The 16,474-nt window shown below is 35.4% G+C and overlaps 1 protein-coding gene across 1 annotated transcript in view; it reads right to left on the bottom strand.

The window, feature by feature from the left end:
• The window catches only part of SLC12A2 (solute carrier family 12 member 2), a 117,752-nt gene that overhangs the window by 13,831 nt on the left and 87,447 nt on the right, over window positions 1-16,474 (bottom strand). Inside the window, exons 17-21 of the mRNA XM_049648456.1 lie at window positions 14,615-14,755; window positions 9,522-9,628; window positions 5,525-5,604; window positions 2,934-3,059; window positions 70-117 (exon numbers count right to left, since the gene is read on the bottom strand). Of these exons, the coding sequence (XP_049504413.1) occupies window positions 70-117; window positions 2,934-3,059; window positions 5,525-5,604; window positions 9,522-9,628; window positions 14,615-14,755 (502 nt within the window). The remainder of the gene's footprint in view (window positions 1-69; window positions 118-2,933; window positions 3,060-5,524; window positions 5,605-9,521; window positions 9,629-14,614; window positions 14,756-16,474) is intronic.

The following is a 16,474-nucleotide window of genomic DNA, read 5'->3' as shown; positions in this document are numbered from 1 at the left end:
GCAAAGTTGGAATTAAAGAGTTAACAGTATGAAAAAGGGGATTAAAACAAAATGATGAAAAATGCCTGCCTTTTTTCAACAGTGGTTGAGTTGGAGTCTTGCCATCCTCTTCCTCATCTAGATTATGTTTAAAAAACACAAAATATAAGTTAATTGTCTTTATATTAATAATGAAAATGTAAATAGAGCACATTTATAAACAGAGCATAGTATGATGAGACAGTCTGTGAAAAATCAAGACTGAAAATACATATCTTCTACACTGAGTGTTGAGGAGTTTTAAAAGCAAACATATTTTAGACCCCTCCAACAGGGCTACTGATGAACGCTCACCCCTACATTGTATTCCTGTAAAACTGACAAAAACTGGAACACGATTTTTAAACTTGTAAATGTTCATACTTGAAATCAGTTGAAAAGAATTTCAACTATGGCTTATAGAATTGAAATAGGACGTTAAAAACTGACACTGCAGATAACACATGAATTTTAAACACTGCCACTGCATCATTGGGCAAATGACTGAAAAGTTACTTTTAGAAACGTTTAATGGATATCCGGTCCTTGTAAAAACTAATCACCACTTGAAACAGGAAGGAATTTGATCAGAGACAGAGTCTTTTGGTTTATATAAAATACTATTTATACATATATACATCAATTGATATATAAAACGTAAGCATATATATACATGTATATATGTTTGTATGCATGTACTGGTCCATCTGTATTTAGGTATCTTTAAGTATTTTCTTGGGGTTAACAGTTTTGCTAATCTCAGGTTCTTCTTCAGATAAGCTTTATGTGAGGTGTCTGAGGCATGTAAAACTCCGGACCCGGACAGGGAAGAGTACACTGCTCTGGAGTCAAGTGGCTCCCAGGGTTCCAGGATTCCCTCTAACGCTTTTCCTGGCTGCGTCAGCTTGAAGTGGTTAGTTAACTCCTCACTTTCCCTGTTAGTAAAAGGGTGAACAATACATACCTCTTCAGATCATTATGCTGCAAGCATTAAAGCCCTTAGCTCAGTGCCTAGCACAAAGTAAAGTATTCAAAGGGCGCTCTCTCTGTCCCCTTGCATGCTGTGTGCCACAGTAACCAAGAAAGACATACCGAACACCTGTAATTATATGGTGACTACACAAGAATGTTTCTAATTCTGAACACCTTTAAATTATATAAACTTTTCTATAGTTTCTATGTTAATTTTGAAAGTAACTGGCTACATAGAAAATAAACACAAAATAAAATTAATGCTATTTTTGAATGCTAATTTCTTATGCCTCTTAGGGAACATTTCAATTATTATATTTAATTTTATAGGATTATGTATTATTGTTCTTATAAAGTAGATATTTGATACTGTCTTTGATGATAGTAAAAATAACAATTATAAATATAAATGCAGACATTGTGTATTTATTTCAGAGAGCTCAAAAAATGTTAAGGAAATCCTGACACTTACAAAATAATTTACACTAAGATATTTAAAGGTATCTGAAGGTAATAAAGCTATTGACATTTTCAAAATAAAAAGGTGAGCAGGTATGTACTCACCCCAGGTTCCTACTCTAAAAATAACGACTTCCCAAGACTGTGGCACACAGTAATGAGCTACTGTGTAGAAAACACCTACTGCAATGTGAAAGGCACAGAGTAGATGCTTGATGACTATTACTTCTTCCTTTCCCATCATAGTTTTACCTATCAATTCCTAACAGATTCTGTAAAGAAAGGATCGGTTTTAAGAAAAAGAAAATGATAACAAAAATAAAAAGAGAAAATGAGAGCATGTATACCATAAACTAAAAGTAAATGCAGGAACATTAAAAGCAGTTTTAGAATCTTTCATAGAGTTTTGAGATGAAACAGGAAACAAATTATAATCAAGCCAGCAAAGAACTTAAAGGGAAAAGAGGTCTCAACTAAAGCCTCAACTACCACTACTCTGAGCAGCCAATGTAAATAAGGAGCAAAGAAATATTAAGTAACAGCAGTGCTTCTACGTAATCTGGGGAAGATTGATTTCACAGCGACAGGATTTGTCCAAAGTGATCAATTTCAGAAAAAGAATAGTAATTCTTTGATAGGAATCAAAAAAGCATGATATGGTTTGATGATTTACAGTGCAGATTTTTCTTGTTGCGTGCCAGCTGGGACCAGGACAGATGGAGATACTGACTGAACAGAGGTAGGAGAGTGAGGGCGGGAGAGTAAGATTTGGAAGTCATCCCTCTTTCCGTCTTGTAAACATGACACAGATTTATGGATGAAATTATCTCAGCGTCTCCGGAGATTTGGAGACCTTTGCGTGGCCTGAACCACATGGGCCACCAGGGGTAGTAGGTGTGCAATTATGGCCAAACAGTTCAGTAACCAAACACCAATAGCATGTTCCTTCAGAGACTAAGTGAGGAATACAACTGCATGTGATTTTTTATTACATGGTTTTACCTCAACAACTCCAGGTGCAGTAGATGTAAAAAGTATTCTAAATATGTCAGAACATAAACAAAATCCCTGGTATTTCAGTATCTTGATTTACAAAAAAATTATGTAGATTTGTGGTCAACTTAATTTCTTCCAGGGTTATCTTATGCTCTATCACATTACTCTAAAATTACCATGTTACTTTCCAAGTTCAGATTTAACCTAGGCTTTAAATTAAATTGCTTCACTTAAAGCATATATAAAAATATACAAGCAGGTATTAGTGTAGTGTATAATTAATTGGCATGGCTTCTGTTCTACGATCGACTTTAGTATTTTAAAAATAGCTAATCATGTTGTAGCCATCCATTTTACCTCATCTACTAGAAATGAACAGTACAAATGAGAGAATGGGTTACTTAATAAGACATGTTATATAATAAAAACCATTTCTCCCCAAATTAAACATTACCATTAATAACATTTCTTGTCTGAATAAAAATTACCTTTGTGTGTAACACTTTTCTCATCGGATGGCTTGGAGGTATCTAAATCCGATTTTTTACTGTACTCCATACTTAGTACCACATCCTTGACACCAGGAGATTTCTCTTGTGAAGACAATAATTCTTCTATGGACATGAAAGTAATCAAATTATTATCCAAATCTTATTTTAGCCATTAATTAAAGCACCATGGTATATTAATTAAATAACAGTTCACAGCACAGTTTAGGAAGAAATAGTAAGTTTACAGTACATGATTTCTTAGGTAAACAAATGTGATAATCTGAAAGAACTATTCACTCAAATATCTTGAGCCACGGCTAAGTATCAGACATGTGAATTAGGTGCTGAGGAATTAGTAATGAGTGAGATTCAAAGAGCATAAAAGTGTGGCAGACAAAAGAATAGTGTATAGAATGTGAATAAATTCTACTCTCAAAGTCATTTACACATGTAAAAAATGTAAAATGTGACAAATGTTCACATATGTGTAAGATGACAAACAATACTGAAAAATTACACCCCTGACTACAGAGACAAAACCAGGACATCAACTCAGGGTAGAGTACCAGTTTTTCACTTTTAAAGCACTTTCTCCATTTTGTATCTTTTGAGAAGTAATTAGTAAACAGTTAACTTCCACCATGAAAACATGCGACACGAAGACAAATGTCATAAGAAACTGATCGGTGACAGATAATCCTCATCACTGATTTGTGTGTATGATGAGAAATAACAAGAGAAACGACTATGCTAAGAACTTCGCAGACATTTCTTTACAACAACCCTATGAAATAATCCCGGTTTTTTTAAAATTTTAATGTTTTATTTAAGTATCTCTACACCCAACGTGGGGCTAGAACTCATAACCCCAAGATCAAGAGTCTCAGGCTCTTCTGACTGAGCCAGCCCAAGCACCCCAATAATTCTGTTTTAAGATATGAGGAAACTGAAGGTGGGAAGTCAGCAAATTTGCCCAGGCTACAGAGCTATGTACTAAGAGAAAAAGCTGGGATTTTCAAAGGAGATCTGACTCCAAAGCCTGTGCTCTTGATCCTGTGCTGAACCAAATTCCTGTGTCCAAATCCTGATGACGAATAACAAGACCTTCGAAACAATTTTCCTAATTGAAACACATGAAAATGTTTTCTTAAAGTTCTAGTCAGATTCAAATCACAGTGGATTACACAACTATATATGTAATTGATTAGTCAAATTGTCATACTTTTGAGAGTGACAGGGAACACAACTAATTGTGCAGTTAACAGGTACCCTAAACCTCAATTGCTGGCAGCTCATGAGAGAACTGAAACAGTATTTTGTAAGGCCTACTCCGGAGTAAGAAAATGCATTTTCAGCAAGCCATACTTTTGTGTTCCATGGATAAAGACCTCAAAGCGTTCCTTTCAAAACTGCACAATACCCTTAAAATGGTGGGAGGAGGGGGAGGATTACAACTGTTTAAATATATAAACAGGTGACAAAAGTTCATGATGTGCCTCTCAGCTATTCAGGCTTAGCTATTTTTGATGATTTAGTTAATTAATTGATAAGGGTAAAATATTAGGTATGCAATTTCTTAAACTTATAATACTTGTTAAACTACCAGGAAATCATCAAAGGGTATAGAATTTCCCAGTTTTTATTAAGGTGGCAAAAGTAATCAGTATACCTTAGTTAGGTTTAAAGTTTCATCTAAAAACATTTTTTTTGAATGCTTTAAAAATTACATAGTTGGAGAGGAGATTAGTGGGTATCAGGGGTTCATGATGGGGGAGAGATGAAGGGCACGGTGGGGGCATAAAGGAGTAGCAAAGAGAGATTTTTGCGGCGATGGAACAGTTTTGTATCTTGATTATGGTGCTGGTTATATGAATCAACCGCATGTGATACATGGCACAGAACTATACACATGTTCATGAGCACACACACACAAGTGTTAAGTAGAACTGGTGAAATCTGAATAAGGTGGGTAAATGGTCACAATGCCAGTTTCCTGGTTATGACGTATAATGATAGATATTCAATATGTTACCACTGGGAGCAATGGATGAAGGGTACAGAGGACCTCTCTGTTATTTCTTTTGTTACTTATTATGGATCTATAGTCATTTCAAAACGAAAAAGTTATGAAAAATGACTTATAGGGTCTTTTCTGAAGACAGAGAAAATGACATTACCAAGTTCAGTTTTCATTATTAATATACCTGTGCGTAAAAAAAGCATGACCTTCATAAACATGAAAATGATGATTTAGCAGTCATTAACATTTTTTTCTCTATAGTATTTATCATGTATTTTTATAAATTTGGCCAATCTAAAACCATAAGTCATGCTTATTTCTCTTAAACTTATGATTTACACTGAATTTTAGTCTCTCCATTAATAATCACCAGCCATCATCCAGGTTGGTGCCAACTCTGAAAAGATGGTGGAGCTGAAAAGATCTCACTTCCAAATGCCATACAGTAAGTACATGACACAAAACAGATAGTAAATGTTAAAGTTATTGAAGAATTTGTGAGAATGACACAGAACTAACAGAGTCATTTATATTTTTAAAGTAAAACATTTATTCGAGCAAGACTTACCTTGTGCTTGAAGATGAGATATATCCAGACCCTCTTTTAGGCGGATAACCACTACTCCATATTGTATGTCAAAGGCGTCACTATAATGGGGGTGGGGGGAGAATCAAAATCACAAAAATGTTAGTGTCCTCCTCTATAAAATGAAGGCAGTAAGAGATGATTTCTAAAACACCTTCAGCTTTAAATGTCTTATTTCTAACATATGCTTTTAAAAATACAGTGAGACCCATATAATGTCTGCTTCAAATTCTATACCATTCCCTTTCCTTTCTTCTGTTTCCTTTCTTCACTTAACTCTTAAAAACGAGTTAAGTGTACATCTTTATAGTCTTGACACTCTACCTACACCAGACATTTAAAGCATGGCTGTACTATTATCCTATCTGAAACAAACTAAAATTACGGAAAAATAACATTCAATATTCCCACCATACTTAATTTAGGCTTACACCCTTAAAGCTAAGAGAAATACAAGAAGACAAAGCAAAGTGATTCCACTGAGAAAGAGAATAGAATATAAAGGAATGACTTCTGAAAGAAACCAGAGTATTTTTAAGTAATTCTCACATTTTTACAAAAATGTTTAAAAAGGTAATACAAAGATTTTATGTGCATTTGTAGACACGCATTCATATGTCATTTCGAGTTTTTTAAACACAAATGGGATCATCCTATAACACATGCAAAATCTATTAAAACCTCAAAGACAACTCTAAAACCAGACTTCAATTCTGGAAACTTTATGTTGAGACCATGAATCATGTGGATTCAAGTTTTTCTCAAATCTACTGAAAGAATTACAAATTCCTAAACTTTGGGTCATTCCCCAGAGTGTAACAGGCTTGAGTTTTATCTTTCATTATTATTTTTAATTATGAAGCAACCAATATTCATTATACTCAAAAAATTACATACAACCTAGTTCTATATAACCAAAAGAAAGGGCTAAAATGCTAAAAAAAAAAAAAAAAAAAAAAATCAAATTTTTGTTCCCAGACACAAAGAAGAATACCTATCATTGTAAGAGATGTTTTATTGGTTTATTGATGTTTTTTGTTTTTGTTTTAAATCATTCCTATAATGAATTAGCTAAGGTCTGAAGAGATTCATCGGAAAATTAATGGACACAGTAACCTTCCTCAGCTGTATCCTGAAAGACCTAACGCTAGAGAAGAGTAACTACAAGTATTTGAAAAAATAGTTAATAAATCACAAATGACTTAAAATCAAGGTCCTTAAAGAAAAGCCAGTGAATATAGCTTCCCAAGTTTACCGTGGAATAAAGTAGCCAAATATTTTTGCTATAAACAAAGAAATTTCTCTAAGCTATAATTTGATTTGGAGTTTTAGCCTCTCCATGCTGTTACTAGGCATAGTAAATTAAGTAAACCTCAAGTGCTCAAAGTATTTATAATCAGAACCAAAACTTAAGTGTCACAAGATAAAAGCATAAGCAGTATCACTGCTTTGAAAATGACATCAATTTCTATGGCTCTGGAAACCAGAAAGCATCATTTTGCCTCTATTTTAATTGCTGCCTGCTGTATAATACTTAGAGTAATACTTGACTCTCAGAGCAAACATGCACTTCAAGCTCCTACAAGGTCAAAGTCAGAAAGACTCTTTTCTTTTCAGTGTTTCCATACGAGCAACTACAACTAACAGTGGAAGAATTATTTGTAAAAATGTCACTTTTTCTACATTTTGGGATAATTATTCCATCTCACTGCTCTTGCATCTTCAGAAAAGAGCACAGTCCATGTCAGATGGCCCACATGATTTAAAAGTTCACACTGTCCTTCCTTTCCTAGTCCTCACGTATGCAAAGTGGATAGGACAGAATTAGAAATGTAGGATGAAACCCCAAAGCTAAAGAGCAACCATAGTAGGTCAAAAATCAGAAAAGCTTTAATTTTACTAAAAGCATTTAATAATTACTTGGGAAAACTTATTCATTCTATACTTGCCTAATCAATATGAAGAGATTTTTTAAAAAGTATAACATCTGGTTACTCCCTCAAATAGATTTCAAGGTAGCTATGGACACAAAATTATCATATGTGATCCAGGTAAGTACTTATGGCTCCAACAGGAGTTCCAGTAAGGGAAATAACTCTACTTAGTTAAGGGTAATCAGATCAAAATTCAGAGAAATAAGATCTGAACCTGGTCATAGAGCTACTTTGCCAAACACATTTTTTTTTTTTAAAAGTACAATTGTATGTAAAGAAAAACAAGATATGAAAGAATGAACAGTTCTGTTTCATCAGCATCTATAATAAGAAGAAATTATTCTCCAACCAAGGATTGTGGTGTGGGGTACCTGGTTGCCTCAGCTTGGGACTCTTGATCTTATGGTTGTGAGTTCGAGCCCCATGTTGGGTGTAGAGATTACTTAAAAAAAAAAACAAAACCCAAAAAACAAAAAACAAAAAAAAGAATGGTGGTGTGATGGACTCCTAAGTATGGAGAACAGAGGGGAGTTGGTGGAGGGATGGAAAAAAATAGGTGATGGGGATTAAGAGTACACTTATGATGGGCACTGAGTATTGCAGAGAATTGTTGAATCACAATATTATACACCTGAAACTAATGTAACACTAAATGTTACCATTGGAATTAAAATAAAAAAACTTAAAAATATAATGGTAGCAGCGCCTGGATGGCTCAGTCGGTTAAGCATCCGACTTTGGCTCAGGTCACAATCTCACGACTCTGGTGTTCAAGCCCCATGTCAGGCTCTGTACTAACATCTTGAAGCCTGGAGTCTGCTTTGGATTCTGTTTCTCCCTTTCTGACCCTCCTCTACTTGTACTCTCTCTTCTCTTTCTCAAAAAGAAGTAACATTTAAAGAAAATTAAAAAAAAACAAAACACAATGGTAGTGTGAAAGGGAATCCTTATCCTCTATAAAACAGTACAAATGAGATAAAAGGACCTGTTAAGCAAACCCAGAATACTAGGAAAAGGAAGTATTTCAAAATTAATAAGAAAATTGCCAAAAATAACAAGTTTTATTCTTTTTATTAAATAACTCACTTAGTTCCAACAAGCATTTGTGGTGGATTAAACAGATACATCCATAAAAATCAACTATAACATAAACCAGCTCAAGTCAGAAAGACAAAGTAACAAAAAAATAAAAAGAATGCACCAGACAATCCATACAAGGGAAGATGAAGTAATGTTAAACCAACACAAGCTGTCTGATAAATATCATTCATTTAAATTACACCAAGAAGTGAATTATAGACTCAAAATCTACACTTCACAAACAGGTTGAAAATCAAAGCATGTAAGTACATTTAAAAAATGTAAATGACTGGGGTGCCTGGCTGGCTCAGTCCGTTAAGCGTCCAACTTCAGCTCAGGTCATGATCTCACAGTTGGAGAGTTCGAGCCCTGCATTGGGCTCTGTGCTGAGCCTCCTTCAGAGTAGGTGTCTCCCTTTCTCCCTGCCCCTCCCCCACTGTTTCACTCTCTCTCAAAAATGAACATTAAAAAACTTTTATTAAAAAAAATGCAAATCACCTAATGCATAAATAAAGTAATAACATGTAAATCAGTGTGAGAGAATAAACCTAACCATCTGAAGGGTGATATCAATGATGAAATGCCCTCCTCAGCACCAGATACTATAATGACAGAATGCAAGGTGAGAGGTCGGACATTCGGGAAATCTGCTGAGCAACAGCTGTAAGGATACCCCAACTCTTTCTAACTTGAATGAGAAGCTAGAGTATATATGTCGTGTGCTCATTTGTACACGTGTGTGAATGTTCCAATGTATTAAGAGAGACAGAAACATCAATCAAAACATTTTGTGAATAGCTCGTCAAGTGACAACCCAGATAACCGCATGTGATTCTTTTCATTCTTAGGCTTCTACGAGAAGAGAGCGTATTAAGAAAACAGGCTTCACAAACCACTGCAGGCTTTGAAAACCAGTGCAAGTTTTCATTTTCTGAACCAAGTTCCTGGATTAAAAGGATACTTACTGAAATATGTTTATGTACATATCCACATCTCTCATATCTGCTTGCAACCAATCTTTCTTAAATCCAAGGACAAGTGTGTTTGGTTTCATACGCCCAAGACCAGCAGCCTAAAACAAAGGAAAAACACAACTTTCAATATATACTATTCAGCAAAATATTTTATAAAGGATCAAATCCTCCAAATAGACGGGCTATAAACATTTATTTTTTTATTTTTATTCTTTTAATATTTATTTGAGAGTATACATATGTGCTCTCTCTCAAAATAAATTTAAAGATTAATTTTAATCTTTATTTAAAGATTAATCTATTGAAAGATTAACAATTAAATCTTAATTTCAAGATTAAATTAATCCAAGTATATATTATGTGATCATGTGCCAGATACTGTCCATACGATTTGGGATAGCTAGCAATATCCTAACCATATAAAACTTAAAATCTTTCTTAAAACGTTCTCTCCATGCACAAATTTCTTTCAAAAAAGAAAGAATATCTATCCCACTAGATATTAAAAACAACTCTTTACCTTCATAGCTGAAAGACAATCATTGTTTTTTAAAACTATCTATTAGGTATCAAGATAGCCACTAACCACACAGACTTTTCTTTTTTCTTTTTTCTTTTTTTGGTAAAAGCAAAGCAAGAAACATCTTTGAGTTTTAGAGCTTTTTAAAGAACAAAGCCACAAGATAACCAATAACTTACTGATGATACAAAATAATGTCATTTTTATTCTTTTTCATCACAAACTTTTGTCACAACATAATAATTAAAAGGTTTTATTTTTATAAAATTAACAATCACACCCTGCGGCACTCTGTCCACTTGTTTCAACTTCATTATTTCAATAACTTTCCCTTGAATGACTGAGCACAGAAATTTGAAATGTATCACTCATCCCTAAATCCTTTGTAAATTCTAATCAAAGTAGTTATTCAGTCAGAAGTAATGCTTTCAGGTTCCATAAAATATCCTGTGTTTTAAAGAACAATTTATTACTGAAAATATGTCTTCTCTGGAAAACAGATTTCTTTAATGGTTCATAAAAGCAGTTTTTCATGGAACTCCATAATTGAAACTGATTTGGCAAAATACAATCCTCTGAAGCTTATTACAAACGTCTTTAGTTTCAAATATTCCCATTGTGTTGTTTCTTTGGATCTTCAGCAATGTTTTCTATGCATCTTTCACCAGAATTTGCTGACAAGAAATGTGTTTTAGTTTGTTATTATATTTTCCTGTGTATCATCATAACCATTTTTACTGCAGCAGAAAGAACTATTTCCACAATGGTACACAATGGCTTTTTATTTCTGTCTTTCACTATTAAGTAAAAATATTTCCAATCATTATGGTTACCTATTGAAATGTAGTTAAATACTGCTGTGAGATCTGTATTACTTTAAAAATTACTGAAAACAATACTTGCAGAGTTTTGGCTCCATGTCCTGGATGGTTAAAATGTTCAGCCATTAGGGATAGCTTTTATTTTTTTTTAATGTTTGTTTACTTTCAAAGAGAGAGACAGAGTGCAAGCGGAGGAGGGGCAGAGAGAGCAGGAGACACAGAATCCGAAGCCGGCTCCAGGCTCCGAGCTGTCAGCACAGAGCCCCACGCGGGGTCCAAACTCACGAACCGCGAGATCAGGACCTGAGCCAAAGTTGGATGCTTACCCGAATGAGCTACCCAGGTGCCCCCAAATTAGTGACTGCTTTAAATTATCATTAGTTAATATCTCATGGCACAATATTTCTTGTAGATGTGGCTATAAGACATAATTTGTACATAATTTATATTTCTAATATTCTTATTGGTATAAGAATTAAATTATTTTGATCTATTTATTTCAGAAGAATTTAAAAGAACTTACCGTCTACCTCAAAAAGTGGCTGATGAAGAGGAAAGGTCACAAACATTCAGGATGTATTAAAGAGTATAATTCTGGGCTATTTTTGTGCAGGAAAAAAGGTAAAGTTATGTCTAGAGTGAGACTGTGAATGAGACCCACTTGATTTAAAGGGCCCCCATAATGTAATCTGTAATCTGAATTTTCAGTAAGGACAGTAAGTTTTTGCTCTTTGAAATGAAGGTTTAAAATTGACTGACAATTAAGTGGCTCCTGCCATTAAAAAAGAAAACAGAAAGATACAAATACACAAGGAAGCTAGCAGTGCTACTGGAGAAGACTGCCTCTTTTTTAAAATCGTGAATCTTGAGATTTATTGTGGAGCCTGGATACTTAAATGCTAAGTCAATGATACATGAATGCTTATAATCAGTAACTAGATAAATGAGAGAGAAACGAGAAGAGAGAGCATAAGTAAGGTAGAGTAAAAATGTTCAAAAGCGGTTTTTGACAAAGATTATAAACCTCTAATAAGACATACAGGCTTTTGCCACTGGATGTTAACAGGTTTCCAGAAGGTACAAAAGAAAGAGAAATACTGTCAGTGACAATTTACACTAAGAAGTCGGTGATTAATTCTGCAGAGATAATTCTCCTATATGTAAGTTTGTTTTACACAGTTACTCAGACAGCTCTGCCACTATAATCAAGGCAACTTCTTGGGCATCTTAGTGAAATGCTTGCGTCCACCAGTTTATAGGCCAGTCTCAAAGTACTACCACGCGCTATGCATCCTACCTTTATCCCCACACTGCTCAAACGGTCTAGACCCACTGGGGTGAACATGTTAGGGGGAAGAAGAGTGAGGAGGACAATGGATCCTAACACTCATCAACAGTGTCATTTTTACCACAGAAAAACTTAAGGGCAGAGGTTCTCAACCTGTAGTGTCCGCACTGTACCAGGAGCAGTTATAGAAATGCAAACTCTCCCGGCTCACCCAAGACCCACTAAGTCATCCCAAAGGTGGGACGCAGCAGTGTGTTTTTAACAAGCCCACTACATGACTCTGACGTACGCTCAAGTTCAGGAACCACTGCTCTAAGGAAGTATTTTCCTTCCTAACGCTTCTTTTTTTTTTTTTCCAACGTTTTTTTTTTTTTTTTTTTTTTTTATTTATTTTTGCGACAGAGAGAGACAGAGCACGAACGGGGGAGGGGCAGAGAGAGAGGGAGACACAGAATCTGAAACAGGCTCCAGGCTCCGAGCCATCAGCCCAGAGCCCGACGCGGGGCTCGAACTCACGGACCGCGAGATCGTGACCTGGCTGAAGTCAGACGCTTAACCGACTGCGCCACCCAGGCGCCCCTCCTAACGCTTCTTAAATACATAAAGTGGTTCTAGAAATGTTCCTACAAATCGCACAAAAGCAAGTTAAGATTTACCCACTAGAAACAACCATATGACCAGAAGCAGAATTTTACTTGAAATATTTAAATACTTTACATAGAAAAGCAAATACATTAAATAATCATGTACCCATCACCCAGCTTAAGAAAAAACATTACAAACACACTTCAAACACCCTATGTATCCTTGTCACGCCCTCTTTGTATTTTCACCATTTCATCATTTAGGCATACATACATACATATACATGTTTAATTTACGTATATTTAAAATTTTATATCATCTCCATATTGTTCCTGTCTTTTTACCTTGCTATTTTTCCTTAGCACTTTCTGTGTTCAAAGTTTATTCCTATTGCTACGTATAACTAATTCCCTTTTATCACTATGTAGAATTCCACTGCATGTTTATACCACGATCTTTCAATTTGTGGCTGATGGCTGTTGAAGTTACTTCCATTTCTTTTTCACGAATACAAATAATGCTGCTATGCAATTTCATATAGTCTTCCCTACACGTGTAAAAGTTTCTCTAAGGAGCACACGTAAGAACGGAATGTCCGAGGATACGAACACTTTGAAAGTAGAGGACACTGCCAGGTTGCTGACCCAAGTGACTGTGCCATCTATGTTACTATGGCAGTTCAAAGATTTCCAACTGTTCATACGGCTCCTAACACTTGGAACTGGCAGACTGAACTTCAGAGTTCAAATTTTGTGTCTCACTGAAATAAAAATCCTTCCCTAACTCAAAGTCATAAAATTATTCTACATTTTTCTTCTAATAGTTAAAAACTTTGCCTTTCACATTTAAGTCCTTAATCCCTCTAGAAATGGTTTTTGTGTAGTCTTTGTACAGATCTATTATTTTTTCACATGAATCACCAATTGCCCTAGCTGATCCTTTTAATTCTACTTCCATATATGTTAAATTTTCTATATGAGGGGCTCTATTTCTCCTTTCTGTTTTATTCCATTAACCTTATTATCACTAATTCAATACCACTATGTGTTAATTACTAAAGTTTATGATGAGACTTTATATCTACCAAAGTAAGCCCACTACCACCCCTTATTATTCCTGAGGCTCGCCTAAGATATTCTTAATCCTGTGCTTGTCAAGTTTTATAAAATATCTAAACAGAATGTGCAGGTGACAGCACGCTGAGCCTCCCACCTCTGCTTTAACAGAGCAGCTCTGCAATCAACACAGTGAATGGGCTTCTGGTTAAGCTTTCTTTTGAAGAAAGGGGTTCCTATAAAAAAAAGATGGCCAACATGATCCCAACCCATTTATTTCTTCCCATAAACTTCAGGGCTGATTGAGGAAACTGAGCTTCAGAGAAGTTGAGGAACTTTCTCAATAAAAATTCATAATAAGGAAGTGGTAGTGCTAACATGTCAATCTAGGACCGACTCCAAATCCCAAATTCTGACCAGTGTGTCATACACAAAACTGCAAGTGAAATCTAAGTTTAGTAAATAAATAGTGAGAAATACAGTAAGGAACAAGAATTTTTAAAGAATTAAATAAGGACTGCCATTAATTCACACTTACAAACTAACCCCAGTGAGGTACAGCAGAAAGTGAAAGGGAAACGTCTTAGGGAAATAGGCTAGGATAATTTCCAAATAGGTTTTCCCTGGGCTGCCAAGGGCACATTATTTCTTTCATTCCTTACGCTCTCCAATTACACAAATCTTAGTAATAAAAATATGTTAAAAGATTTACCATTTTTATTGATATGAAGAATGAAACCTAGAATGTAAAAGGTTTTTCAAAGGTTACAAAAGGTTACTTGAATTCTGTTATTTGAAAGGCAGGACAAATTTACCTGCATCAAATACTGTGCACCTTCTCTCAAGTCATCTGCATGTACTGGAGCATAAAAAGCCTTCATCTTGTTCTTGATAAGCCACCGCTGATATTTGGCTTGATCAATGGACATCTCTTTCATGGCTTGTCTTCGAGGGCCCTTTTGGAGAAAAATATTAATAATATCATTAACTGAAAGATCATCTACTCCACATTTATAAAAATCACCCTGTTACTTCGGCCTGAACAAGCTGCCTGCACCTGGGGGACGGGGAGAAGAGGAGGACAACAACATCGTATTTTCCTGTCAGTGAATCCTTTCCAGTACTGAAGATAATGACAGTACGGGTCTGCGTTGCAAAAGTGAAGGCATGGGAGGGATGGGGGGTGCCACTAAAAGGGAAAAGCAAAGAGGAAGAAATGCACACTGAAAAAATAAGAAGGTTTCAATACTAAGTAAATGAGAAAAATTAGAAATTACTAAAGATGGAGAAGAGATTACATGGAGAAAAATAAGAGCCTTCTGCTTTTCTATTTGTTTGGTTTAATGTTCTATTTCTTTTTATTTTTGAGAGAAAGAACATGAGTGGGCAGGGGATGGGCAGAGAGAGGGAGAGAGAGAAAGAATCCCAAGCAGACTCTGCTTGTCAGCACGGAACCCGATGTGGGACTCAAACTCACGAACCGTGAGATCATGACCTGGGCTGAAATCAAGACTCAGATGCTTACTTACTGAGCCACTCAGGCACCCGAGCCTTGTGTTTTTCTACATAAAGTTTCTCAGCTTGTTTCCCCTTTGTCCCCAGTGTTTGAGTTATTAATTCTCAGTAACCTGAAAATATCACTGAAAACAGAAGTTTGCTGTAAAATATAAATGCATTTTTTTCTTCATATTTCTGTTAGTTATATGGTGAAGTAAGAGAATTAAGGAAATGAGACTTCAACTTGCAATTCTATTTTGGTTCTCGCAAGCAACACATAAAATGTGTTATATGCAAATGTATAAAGCAACAATCTAAAAGTAGGTTTAAGAGTACACCCTCATTGTACATGAAAAAGTATAGGAAAAATACAATTTGTTTTACAGAGGAAAAAGTTAAGGAATATTGCCCCATTTGTAATTTCCTGTGGTCAAACCCCAACTTGAAATGTTCAACTTGGAGACAAACTGAAAACCTCCACAGGTCCCAAGTGGGGTCGGTGTCTTAATGTTCTCCCCCAGACATGTCTTTGACCTTGCTACCATATAAGCAGAGGAGCAAATGTAGCACAGGCTGAGACATGGGGTGTCGAACCCAAATTTCTACCAAGATGAACAAAACAGTTTGGAAGAAAAGCTAATCTGACAAATGCTCCAAATTTCTCACACAGAACAGGTGATCCATTGTCTAACAATCAAGATGCCAAAATCATAAAAACTACTTTTGGATGAAAAGTTTAACAGTATTTTTAAAATGGTATTACTCATGGATAAAACAAAAAAGAATAGGCAATTAAAATTAACACTGTTTGAACTTGGAAATTCAGCATTCACTCTGCCCTTCTTATATATTTGATACTAGATATTTACCAAGATTTGTCTACCTCTTCCAACTTTTTTTTTTTTTCTGGTAGTAAATATTCCCAGTATTCTCAAAACATTATGAAAAATGTCAGTAAGAAAATACACGTATTTGAGGGTGCCTGGGTGGCTCAGTCAGTTGAGCTTCCAACTTCAGCTCAGGTCATGATCTCACGATCTGTGAGTTCAAGCCCTGCGTCTGGCTCTGTGCTGACAGCTCAGAGCCTAGAGCCTCCATCAGATTCTGTGTCTCCTTCTCTCTCTGACCCTCCCCCATTCATGCTCTGTCTCTGTCTCAAAAATAAAATAAACATTAAA

The sequence above is a fragment of the Panthera uncia genome (assembly GCF_023721935.1).
Source record: "Panthera uncia isolate 11264 chromosome A1 unlocalized genomic scaffold, Puncia_PCG_1.0 HiC_scaffold_17, whole genome shotgun sequence".
Taxonomy (NCBI): Eukaryota; Metazoa; Chordata; class Mammalia; order Carnivora; family Felidae; genus Panthera; species Panthera uncia.
This window is presented reverse-complemented; position numbering and strand designations above follow the sequence as displayed.